The 12,262-nt window shown below is 39.9% G+C and overlaps 1 protein-coding gene across 10 annotated transcripts in view; it reads left to right on the top strand.

Moving 5' to 3' along the window:
• Positions 1-12,262, top strand: part of myom1b (myomesin 1b) — a 30,526-nt gene that overhangs the window by 11,758 nt on the left and 6,506 nt on the right. For 5 of the 10 annotated variants that reach the window (XM_031292787.2, XM_031292780.2, XM_031292779.2 and 2 more), the window contains 23 exons: positions 132-273; positions 817-1,016; positions 1,467-1,520; positions 1,621-1,745; positions 1,826-2,009; positions 2,102-2,276; positions 2,364-2,485; positions 4,851-4,868; positions 6,703-6,899; positions 7,003-7,129; positions 8,165-8,349; positions 8,439-8,553; positions 8,643-8,799; positions 8,888-8,994; positions 9,098-9,142; positions 9,231-9,367; positions 9,473-9,617; positions 10,328-10,387; positions 10,818-10,885; positions 10,985-11,098; positions 11,682-11,741; positions 11,993-12,080; positions 12,165-12,203. In XM_031292787.2, coding sequence (XP_031148647.1) covers positions 132-273; positions 817-1,016; positions 1,467-1,520; positions 1,621-1,745; positions 1,826-2,009; positions 2,102-2,276; positions 2,364-2,485; positions 4,851-4,868; positions 6,703-6,899; positions 7,003-7,129; positions 8,165-8,349; positions 8,439-8,553; positions 8,643-8,799; positions 8,888-8,994; positions 9,098-9,142; positions 9,231-9,367; positions 9,473-9,617; positions 10,328-10,387; positions 10,818-10,885; positions 10,985-11,098; positions 11,682-11,741; positions 11,993-12,080; positions 12,165-12,203 — 2,664 coding nt within the window. The remainder of the gene's footprint in view (positions 1-131; positions 274-816; positions 1,017-1,466; positions 1,521-1,620; positions 1,746-1,825; positions 2,010-2,101; positions 2,277-2,363; positions 2,486-4,850; positions 4,869-6,702; positions 6,900-7,002; positions 7,130-8,164; positions 8,350-8,438; positions 8,554-8,642; positions 8,800-8,887; positions 8,995-9,097; positions 9,143-9,230; positions 9,368-9,472; positions 9,618-10,327; positions 10,388-10,817; positions 10,886-10,984; positions 11,099-11,681; positions 11,742-11,992; positions 12,081-12,164; positions 12,204-12,262) is intronic. The other 5 variants (XM_031292781.2, XM_031292784.2, XM_031292783.2 and 2 more) reach the window with 3 other exon arrangements.

Here is a 12,262-nt window from a genome sequence, read left to right as displayed (position 1 = left end):
AGTAGAATCCATTCATTATAGACAAATCTTTGGCTTAAAGGTAAATAAATATAAAAAAAAACAAGAGTGTGTAAGACAAAAGAGAGTATGCATACTGGCAATCTTGATGGTGTTGTTACTGTTTGTGTTAGATGCTGATGCTGAGGTTGAAAGAGCTCCCGGTGCCCCTCTGGATGTGCGCTGTCTGGATGCCAACAAGGATTACATTATTGTCACCTGGAAGCAGCCAGCTGTCGATGGTGGTGACTCCATCCTGGGCTACTTTGTGGACAGGTCAGGCAATATGTCGCTGCTAAAAATGTCTGTCAGTTATCTCACAGCAGTGGTCATCTGGATAAAAACCCTTAAATAGTTAAGGGAATGGGAGAATCACAGTTTTAAAATACAGTAATGGTCTGTGACATGGTTAGTGATTTGACACTCCATAATAGGTACTAAATTCCATGAAAACGTCACACAGCACACATGAAGAAGCTACATTGATTTGCTTTCAAAACTAAAACTGGATATATACCACAGAAATCAGTACCAACTACATAACTTCTTATCAATAACAATAAAAATAAAATAAAAAAATACAGAAAAAGAAAAGATTAAAACCAGGTCAGGTGTGAAAATAGAGTAATACCAAGAGCACTGCTCATCACTAAAACTATTCCTAAAATAGAAACAAAAGCAAGAATGTCACTGACTTGATATTTTAAAATCAAACAGCTGCACTAAATCCTCTGCACACATTATCCCACAATTGTAATTACTTGGAAGCATTTGAATAAAAACATAAGTATACTAACAATTATTGTAAAATGTGTACAGATGTGAGGTTGGAACCACCCACTGGATCCAGTGCAATGACACTCCGGTTAAGTTTGCCCGTTTCCCCGTCACTGGCCTGGTGGAGGGCCGTTCCTATTTGTTCCGTGTGCGTGCCATCAACAAGAGCGGCATGAGCCGCCCGTCCCGAGTCTCTGAGCCAGTGGCTGCCATGGACCCATCAGACCGCGCCCGCATGAGAGGTACTGCAGCTTTTACTGTATGTCTGATCACAGCCTACCAGTCTCCTATCCACATTTAAAGACCTTTATTAACGCAGGAAAGTGAAAAATAGTAGAATGAGAGTAATAGCAATGTATTTCTTGACAGATACATTGATATCAGCACATAAACAGTGATTACATTTATACTTTTTTAAATTATAATGTATTAATTTTTAAATGTAATTCTTCTACAGAATGTTTTCTATGGAACAGGTGTTTTTTATTGGTTTAATAAAGGCATTTCCACTACTACTACCTAACATAAAATTCTGCTCAGAAACACAAATAATATGAAAATGGACCAATTCAAAAATTCTGGAACATAAATATAATAATAATAAAAATGTAGAAATGTTAAAACCTAAAACAAAAACTCCTGATTCACATCAGATTCATAACGTTTCATGATGATCATCTACTTGCTGTCAGGTACATCTGCTCCCTGGACTGGCCAAATCATTGTCACAGAGGAGGAGCCTGCAGGTAGGACATTTTATACAACACAATGAGGCCACATTTGATCATTTACCTGCTGCACTGCTGCTGTGTTCAGGGACCTCATTCTTTATCTTTTGACCATCAGAGGGCGTTGTTCCTGGCAGACCTCTTGAGCTGCAGGTGACAGAGGCAACCAAGAACTATGTGGTGCTGAGCTGGAACCCACCTGGAGAGAAAGGCCTCGAGGGTGTCATGTACTATGTGGAAAAGGTAAATTATTTGTCAGCATTTTCTTACATGTTACCTGTGTAAGGAAAAATCCACACTAACCTTGTATCCTTGTTTGTCAGTGTGTTTCGGGCACAGACAGCTGGCAGAGGGTGAACACAGAGATCCCAGTCAAGTCTCCTCGCTTTGCACTGTTCGATCTCGCCGAGGGGAAATCCTATAGCTTCCGCGTCCGATGCTGCAACTCTGCTGGTGTCGGCGAGCCATCTGACCCAACGGAGGCCATCACTGTTGGTGACAAGCTTGGTCAGAAAACACACATACATGTATCTTAACAGCAGCAATGTTACATTCTCAGTTAATTTGACCCAAAACATGTTAAACGTTCTGGTCCATAGATATCCCATCTGCCCCAAGCAAAGTTGTTCCTACCAGAAACACAGACACATCAGTGGTTGTGTCTTGGGTAGCGTCCAGTGAGGCCAAAGAGTTGGTGGGCTACTACATTGAGGGGAGCATTGAGGGCAGCAATGTGTGGGAGCCATGCAACAACAAGCCTGTAAAGGCTACCAGGTAAAATGAATCCTCTTTCTTTTTAACCGAGGTTTATATATCGTCCACTTATTTTATATAAATGCATTGCCCCTATCATATCTGCAGGTTCATCTGCCATGGTCTGATGACGGGAGAGAAGTACATGTTCAGGGTGAGGGCAGTAAACGCAGCAGGGCTCAGCCAGTTCTCCCCGGAGTCTGAGGCTGTGGAGGTGAAGGCTGCTATAGGTGAGTAAAACTGAGGGTTCACATCTTAATACAAAAAGCTAATGCAGGAGTTCGAGGACACTGAGACTTATAGATTATTATTGTATATTCAGATGTGTGGCTAAAAGGAAAATGTAAAAATTAAAAATTAAAAAAAACTTTATTAGTAATGTTTAAAAATCAGCAGTTGGTGTTGTAGTTTGCATTTCTGAATTAATTTAGCTATTAATTAGAGTATTTTTTATAACGTCCTTAACACAGACAATTATGTTAGGATATATTATGTTAGAAAATGTATATGATATTTAATTTCTCATAATAAATAATTACGCTATCTTTGTAAAGGTAATTTTACTGAAAAAAATGAAGAGCTTCTCCCTAGACTATTTTATACTGACTTTTAATAATCAAAGGGCAACAGCTAAATTAGCAAAAATACAATCTCCTGAATTTTAGCGTATATAAAAGACACCTTAGTTCAAAAGCTATTCTGAGAAATGTAGGAAACCAGAGCCTGAAATCTGAAGTAGAGGTAGGTGAGGCAGGTTTAGGGGAGCTCACTAAAAAGAGGAAATGTCACCACAAGATGACTCCTGAAATGCATGAACACCAAAGAATGAAGATTGGTTTGAATATTGGCTCTAAGGGTGGAATTATCCTTTAAAGTTTGTCTACATTTTTAAGGGAAAAACATTACAAAATTGGCATTTTAACATGTTGTCTTTTGAGACATGGCTTCAGTTTTATATATCATCAGCATCTACACTCCAACACTATCTCCACTGTGGTTCCACCCTGTCACCCTGTCACATTATGCTGCACTGTTATGTGCCCCCACCTATCCACCACCCTGTCCAGCCACATCCACCCTCCCTCCTCCTTCTCCCTGCACAGCCTGAGGCGGGGTTAGGACTTGTAGACTTCCTCTAATTTGGGTCAGTGCGATCCAATTCAGTGGTCGTTACAAACCAGCCCAATGTCACACACCACCACCCCCCATTTCCCTCTCCTTTCCTGGGCACAAGGCGTGTCGGCAACCCTACATGGTGCTAAAGGTACCAACACACACACCTCTCCCACTCCATCGGTACCCATCCAACTGCACTGAGTTTCTCTGTCTTAATCTCAAAACAGCTAACCTGGCAGTGGAATTGCTCTGTTGGATAGCCAACCGCATTTTAATGCATAGACTATGAATTATTTATGGAATTAGTTTGGTTAAAATACTCACAGTCCCATGATACTTTGTGTTCATCTCACACACACATTGATGCCAGATTAGCCTTCTTTTCTTTTTCTTCTTCTTCCTGCACTTATTCTCAGCTACAGAAAAAAGGAGTTTTGAGGCTTCCTATGTATGTGTCACGTGAACCAAAAAAAAGAAAAAGTTCCTACTGTATATCTGAATTGTTTCACTCAGATCTGAAACACTGTAAAAGTAAAACTTCATCAGGAAAAGAAATTCTACACATTAAATATGAGCTCTATTTTATTAGTTTAAAATCATTAAAGAAATAACTTAGTATCTTTACGAGATACAATTTCACTGAAAGTCAATAAATGATAATATTGAATTGGAGCACATACTGTGTAAAACAGACCAATCCTGCTGCTGTGATAATTGTCAGAGTCACTCTTTCTGATCTCCTGCATGTGTTCCCTAAAGTCTCTCTGCATTATAACCAGTATAACATTCAGCCTTTGGATGTCTGACATCAATGGCCAGCTTTGTTTTGAGCAGCATGCTCTGTTTTCCCTTGTGAAACACACTCACTTAATGTACAATCAGTAAATATGCCAGTGTGTTTCTCTGCAGGCAGACGTATTGGACATATTGGTACATAATTTCTACTTTGTTTAATTACAAAGAATGGAATGGGCTGTACTATACTACCATCTCTACTACAAAAGCCTAATCTACTGTACATTTAAATAGAAGAAAGGCTACAGCTCATATGAGTTATATCATTCAATCTCAACACACCAATTATTTCATTTTTTCAGTGGAAGTGTAGGAGGTGATGGAATCCATTGGCATTGTTACTAAAGTACAGTGTTGTTTCATAGAGGGTTGGTGCAAAGCCTGCATATCCACAGTCATTGCATTTCTACTTCACTCGCCTGCATGCTCTCATAATCCCAAATGAAGCCTACTCACCTCCTCACACGGATGTCACTTGTTGGTCATCTTGTCTTCATTTTTCACTTCCAGTCAGATGAGGACATTTTACTGTACTTGATAGGCTGATGTACTGTTTCTGCTCATCTTCTCTTTGCTCTCTGGATGTTGTGTGATTGAGAGGAGCTGTGACTTGTGAACCGATCTGTTGCCTGTTTAAAAAAATTTAAAAAAAACTCTTCTGCTTTTCTCTGCTAACTCCTGTAGGGGGCGGCATCCCTCATGGTGTGTTGCCGGAGATGGGGCCGGGGGGTAACGCTGGCCAACTAACCGAGCACAGGCCACGCTGGACGGGCACGCATGAAACTGTCCAGTCCCTCCCTGACACTATGCAAAAGCGCAGTAAAGCTCAGGCTGACACTGAAGCCAGGCAGGGGGCCGGGGCAGCTAGCTCGGCCCTCACACAGCCCGACCCTGTGGATAGTAAACGCAAGGGGGGCAAGAGTGGCAGTGTGTCCTGGGCCCCTGACCTGGCAAAAGATCTGGTGTCAGAGTCTGTGTCAGACTCAGTTTCTGAATCACTAACTGACATAGCCACAGCTACACACTTAGACTCAGTCACTGCAGAGGTTCAGGATCAGGCTGTAGAGACAGCGAATGAGTCTGATGCCCAGCAGGCACGTAAGTTCTCTGTAGATGCTTCTGCTAATCGGGAGACAGCGACGTCCAGGAGAGAGTCGGCAGGTGAGCACCGGTCACAGATGGAAATCTTTTTGTCAACTCCACACACACACACAAAAAAAAAACATTTCCCCTGACTTAGAATCCATGAAACTATTCTACCCTGACTTAGAGATTTCCCATCTGCAAGGTTCTACTTTTACATTCACATGCTTTTGACATAATAATCAATAAACAGTGGGTGAAGTTCTCTACTGGTATTCTTCTCTTTAAGGTAAGTAAATCAACACCAAACTTTAACTCAACACATCACGCTTTTTAATGGTTTTACTGGCCACCACTTTCCCACAATCTCCTCCCTGGGTGGCTCGACATCAGTCATCTGGCACCTCAGGACCTGCCATTACATTGAGTACCCAGAGCTCTTTAACACACAAATACACACACATACAATTAATGGCAGGAGCCAGCTAATCACACCCTGTACTTGAAAAGTGGGTCATCCAACCAACACAAGAGCAGGACACTTGTGACCTGAGACCCTTTTGGTAGCGCACTGTGTATTCCTTCAGATGTTCACCTCTTTGACACTTTGACCAATTTCTCACCCCTAAATAGGGGACAGTATCAAGTTGACGTGACTATTTGTGTACGACAGGCCAATTTATTATCACCATGTTACATGGTCCTGCTTTTAGAAACCCTTAGCTCACAGTTATTCCTTCTTTCAAGTCCCAGAAATTATTGTGTCCTTTGTTGGAATTTTCCTACCTATATAACTAGCCTATTTTACCCATTCCAATACCAATACTATAAAAAATAATTTGACATTTGGGGAAATATGCATATGTGTTATGTGTTTCTTGGCAAGTTTAAAAATGTTAAAAACTGAAGTGTAAAAGTGATGGAAAAAATTGAGTTTTACAGGGGCTTATGTGTCTGACCTGTTTTTTAGCCGGGCGCATGACTTCGTGGCCTTGTCTGGTTTTCACACTTCGGTTTTTGCATGAATTAAACAAACAAGATACAACATGCTAATTAGTGAGCTTTAGTCAATTACCTTTTTGGACAGAGTCAGGCTACCGGTTTCCCCCTGTTTCAAGTATTTATGCTAAGCTAAGCTAACCTAACCATCTTCTCACACAATCGGGTGGTGACTTCAGTGATGCTTGGGCCATGGCAGAAAGTGAGTTGTAATGCAGCCAATAACTGCTGTAACTAGAAAAAGAAATCAGTAATGGGACGCTGAAGCTCAACATCAACAATAAACTTTTTACAAGAATTTCAAAGATCAAGGATTATAAATAAATTAGGAGATGCAAAAATAAGTTTGGGAATTAAAAGTATCAACTCATTGTAGTGCTTCAGTTTCCCATTATAACACAGTGATCCCCTATTGAGGCATTATGGTGTTAATTTGTGTTTTCTGTCATCTCAGCCTCCCCTGCTCCACCTTATGGCATCACTGTCCTGGAGTGTGTGTGTGACTCCATGGTGCTGGCCTGGAAACAGCCAAGCTTCATTGGCGGTGCTGACATCACTGGCTACTTTGTGGATTACCGTGAGGTCACTGATGGCGTGCCAGGGAAGTGGCACGAGGCCAACATCAAGGCTATCAGCGATAGGGCCTACAGGGTGAGTTATTCAATTTAACAACCCAAATACAGGGTTCAGTTAATTAGATTTTAAAGGACAATTCCATAAGTAAGGTTTTGTCTTCATGTCCCTTTGTCTCCAGGTGTCTGACCTAAAGGAGAACAGGAAGTACCAGTTCCAGGTGCGCGCAGCCAACATGGCAGGTGTCGGCATCCCTTCACTGCCCAGTAACACCTTCCTGTGCGAGGAGTGGACCATCGCCGTGCCAGGTTGGTTAGACGTCCTATTTAACCGAGAGCATGTTTTTATGAACTCTTTTTAGAACATCAACAGAACAAAAATGTTTTTGTCACAGATATATCTTCATGTCCTCACCTCCTTAAAATTGATCACACAATCCACATGTAACTATGATACAAATATTATATTTAAGTACTTTATAGAAAACATACAAAGTACTTTAATGTTAAATTGAAAGTTTCAATCACAGGCGGGACAAAGGTTTTTCACATCATGCTATTATGTCCCAAGTAAGATAAGATAATATAATGTGTAATGCATATGTATAATATATTTGTATTTGTCCCAATGGGAAAATGTGTTTTGGACTCTGCACTGCACTTTAAATCCAGCAGCATAAAAATAAATAAATGTCCCAAGTCAAGTTCTAAAGTCCTTAAATTTGTGTTTCAAGTCCTGAACGCAGCTTTTCCTCTTGCACTGTGATTGGCTGCCGATGATTGAAAGGACATCAATTATCAGTAAAAGAAAAAGATAATTTGCGGCACACTTAAAAAAAATAAAAAAACATATACATCATTTGTAAGCTTTGGGCCAGTTATTCAAAGTCAAAAGACCAAAGCCCATTTGCACATATTTCTTTGACTTTGTCAAGTCAAGTTTAAAGTCATCAGATTCTGGAAGTCTGATTTGAGTCCAATTAGAGGAATTGTGAAAAATGACTTATCACATTATCCTGCTTTCTAAAAATGATCTAATTTCACAATGACATCATGATGGTTTATTACTAATAGTCTACATAGCCTATGCGTCCACATCCTCACCTTTACCTGAAGCAGACAGTCTGATGTTAGACAGTCTTTGTCCACATTAAATTAAGGAAGAATATGGAACAAGAAAGCAGTGTGCAGACATTTTCCATGTTACTGTGTATAATTGTTAACCCAATGCCTGTGAGGTATTTATGAACCCCTTTAACATTAGTAAAGCATATTTTAACCTAGTGATCAGCAGCTAGTTTTTAGCCGGTGTGTGTTTCTTATTTCTTCTGTTTTGGACCACAGGACCTCCTCATGACCTGCAGGTAAGAGAGGTGCGAAACGACTCTCTGGTGTTGCTATGGAAACCACCTGTGTACCAGGGCCGCGATCCGGTCAACGGATTCTACATCGACATCAAGGAAGCGGACGCACCAGAGGAGGTGTGGAGAGGAGTCAACAACAAGGCTACAGAGAAGACGTTCATCAAGGTCGCCATCGTCCGGCTGAGCACTTCTTCTTCACATACATGTATGGCAGCAGCTGGTGTGTAATCTGATTATTTTCTTTCATTTGGCAGATTAAGAATCTGAAGGAAGGAGAGAGGTTTGTGTTCCGTGTGCGCGCTCAGAATAAAGCCGGTGTTGGAGAATGCTCAGACGTGACAGAGCCGGTCCCAGCTCTCACCAAACCAGGTAGGAAAAAAAGCATTTGATGGTGATGAAGTGCTGGTGATGAGCTCATTATGTCAAGCTGTAAACACTATACCCTTTCTGGGTTTCAGGCACCAAGGAGATAGTAGTCGATGTTAATGATGATGGCATCATCTCCCTGAACTATGAATTCTGTGACTTGACCCCCGACTCTAAATTTGTGTGGTCCAAGAATTACGAGGAAATCACAGACTCATCCCGCCTGACAATAGAGACCAAGGGAAACAAGTGAGATGACTTTTTAAGTTCTTTGATCAACACACTATCATTTAGTAGTTTTACTTATTATAACTACTATGCTGTGTTTACCCTGCAGATCCAAAGCCATTTTCAACACTCTTGAGGAGGAGGACATTGGCATTTACTCATGTCTTGTCACCCACACTGATGGTGCTTCATCCAGCTACAATCTCTCTGAGGAAGGTGGGTTACAAAGTCACAAGTTTCAAGAAGTAAACGTAATAAAACAACTTCAGTTTTTTGCTTTTTATCCTATTTATGAGTCTCTTTTTCATATATTTGTCAGAGTTGAAAAGGCTGCTGGAGGTCAGTCATGACCACAAATTCCCCAGTAAGTGTAATCACAGCTGTTTTCTTTTTAAGTATGTCATGGACTGGACTGTTTCTTTGAGCTGGCTCTCACTCTATCTTCAAACTAGTTATTCCCCTGAAGTCAGAGTTGGCTGTGGAGCTGCTGGAGAAGGGTAAGGTTCGCTTTTGGCTGCAGGCGGACAAAATTTCAGCTAACGGCAAAGTCGATTATATCTTCAATGAAAAGGCTGTCTCTCAGGGGGAGGTCAGTGAACAGTTTGTATTCACAATATATTTTGGAGTTTTGTTTTTTGTGTGATTTTTGTGTGTAGGTGAGAACAGTTTTAAGAGTGCTGTCTTTGTTTTGTAGAAATACAAGATGAACTTTGACAAGAACACCGGCGTGATTGAGATGATCATGGAGAGTCTGACTCCGGCAGATGAGGGCACCTTCACCTTCCAGTTGCAGGATGGGAAAGCTACCAACCAGTCCAGTTTGGTACTGATAGGAGACGGTATGTTCAGTCAAACAATAAAATCCTGAAGATTCAAGGTTAGGGTTAGGGTTAGGGTTAGGGTTAGTGGTAATTTTGTTTAGTTTCAATACTAAATAATATTTTAGAGGCTAAAACCCATAGAGAATCATTGAATACTTACTTTTTGGCATTGAAATATAAATTAGTGGTGCAAGAAATCAGTTGTTGGCAGCTTCAGTTTAAACTGATTATATTATATTATATGATATTATTATACCAGTAGTATGATTAAGATTTACAGGCCACTGAGTTCAGTAAGCTCAGCTCAACGCGCAATAACCGATCTGTCTTTTCAGTTTATTACAACTAAGTTGAAACAATTATCCTATTCCAATCATTATTTTGTCAGAGCATTGTGATAAAAGACCTGCAAACACTTCTGTTCATATGAGTAAAAATGTTTAACGTTTAATGTAAAATTATCTAAAATATGTTTATTTTAAAAAGCGCTTCCCTAAATGCAAATAAAAAATTGGGCTACTCATATGACGATTGGGCCGGTTCAAGGCTCTGATTGGGCGACTATTTGTCAGTCCAATGGCAATACTGATCCCAAAATACCAGTACATTCATGTTATCACATAATTAAACAGCAACCAAATATGTATCACATGTTATGATATCATGGATAGATGAAGCGTTGTTTTGAGCCATAAAATGTTAACATTGTAAACTCTTTTTATTTGCAGTGTTCAAGGCGCTGCAGAAGGAATCAGAGTTTCAGAAGAAAGAATGGGTCAGAAAGCAAGGTGTGGGACACTCACTGCAGCCCTAAATACTCACGTGTTTATTGCTGCATACTCATGTATTACTCATGTATTTAGACCTGCAACTAATGATTATCATTATTGATTAATCTAATGATTATTGTCTTGAAACAATTAGTTGTGTTGTCTATAACACGTTAGAAAACAACAACAAAAAGAGCCTGAGTTGACATCTTTTAATGCCTTGTTTTGTCCGTTGCAAAGATAGGAAAGAGAAAAGCAGAAAAATCGTTGGCATTTTAGCTTAAAATGGACTTAAACAATTAACTGATTATGAAAATATTTGCAGATTAATTTCCTGTTGATCAATTAATCAAATAATTGACTAAACATTTCAGCTCTACTTGAGTCACTGTTGAACTACATTTACATGATGCGATTTCCATTTCTGTAACTGTCATGTTTGTTCCAGGTCCTCACTTTATCGAGTATTTGGGTTACGAGGTGACACCAGAGTGCTGCGTTATACTGAAATGCAAGGTGAGACCGAACTGTAAAGGGTTTTCATGCTGCTTTCTTTTTAAAGAAATACTTTGAGTGTTCATTTTAATCACATCCTTCTGTTGTGATGCATTTCAGGTTGGCAACGTGAAGAAGGAAACCTCTGCGCATTGGTACAAAGACGGCCGCGAGATCAAATCAGACGAGCATCTCGGCTTCACTGAGGGAGTGCTGAAACTGGAAATTGCTCAGGTATGAATATGAGAAAGGAAAGCTGTGTGAAGTGTAAATGTATGTACATATACTGTATATACATGTATATTTATGTACTGTATAATTGTCAATTCATTTGCATATATAAATGTTAACGGTGGAATCCTTGCACAGCTCTGTTCATGTCTACATTTCAAAAAATATATGGATCCTCCACATTTTATGAGATTCTTTCCCTTCAATGTTGGTCCACAAGAATCAGGTCTTTGAGTAAGTTGGAATAAAAAGAATCATCAAAAGGGAGTTGTTAAAACTAATTACACTAAAATGTTTTATTATAACAACCAGCATTACTTGTCTTTCATTTTTTTTTTTTTTTTTTACATATATTTTAATGCCTAACTATACAATTAAATGAATTAATTCCGTTATTACTTTCTTTCTCTAACTGTTCTGTCTTCTTCTACTCTGTTTTCATTCAACCCTCTTTTCCATTCTACACCTCACAACTCATTGCCATCCCACTGTGTCGTCTCTAAAAGTCTGTCCCAGTGTCATTCAGTAACATGACATCCTTCCAGCTGGTCTAACATAAACGTGATGTCACATGTGTCCATTTCAGCGCGACTCCCCTGCAGACACAGCAGACTATGCCGATGACCTAATCTGGAGAAGACTAAAAGTGTGGAACAGTTATCTGTTGTCGTCATGGGCCAACGGCCACTTCTGGTTTTGCCGTTTTGCCTGAGAATGCTTTATTTATTCATGTTTGTTTGTTTGTCTGTTGGCTTTTTTGCTTTTGCGTCATATACGTGTTTTCTGCAGCACCCATAGCAGAAGAGAAACGCTTGCCTTTTCAGATGAATACAAATCATATTCTTTGTTCGGTGTTGTTTTTACGACTGAATTTGACGTTCCTGCTCTCTCTGTCAGATTTCCAAGAAGGACGCTGGTGTGTATGAGGTCGTTCTGAAGGATGACAGAGGAAAGGACACTTCTACATTGAATTTGACAGATCAAGGTAACCTTTTGAGAGTCACATACTGAGATAACCAATCGTGACTGTAGCAAATGTATCACTTAGGATGATTTGTTTCTCTTTAAGGTTTCAAGGACTTGATGAATGAAGTTTTCAGTTTCATCGGTAAGAAGAGAAATATTTTGTCCATACATTGGTGCTTGATTCATTTACATTTTCAGTTT

The sequence above is a fragment of the Sander lucioperca genome, chromosome 23 (assembly GCF_008315115.2).
Source record: "Sander lucioperca isolate FBNREF2018 chromosome 23, SLUC_FBN_1.2, whole genome shotgun sequence".
Classification (NCBI taxonomy): domain Eukaryota; kingdom Metazoa; phylum Chordata; class Actinopteri; order Perciformes; family Percidae; genus Sander; species Sander lucioperca.
This window is presented reverse-complemented; position numbering and strand designations above follow the sequence as displayed.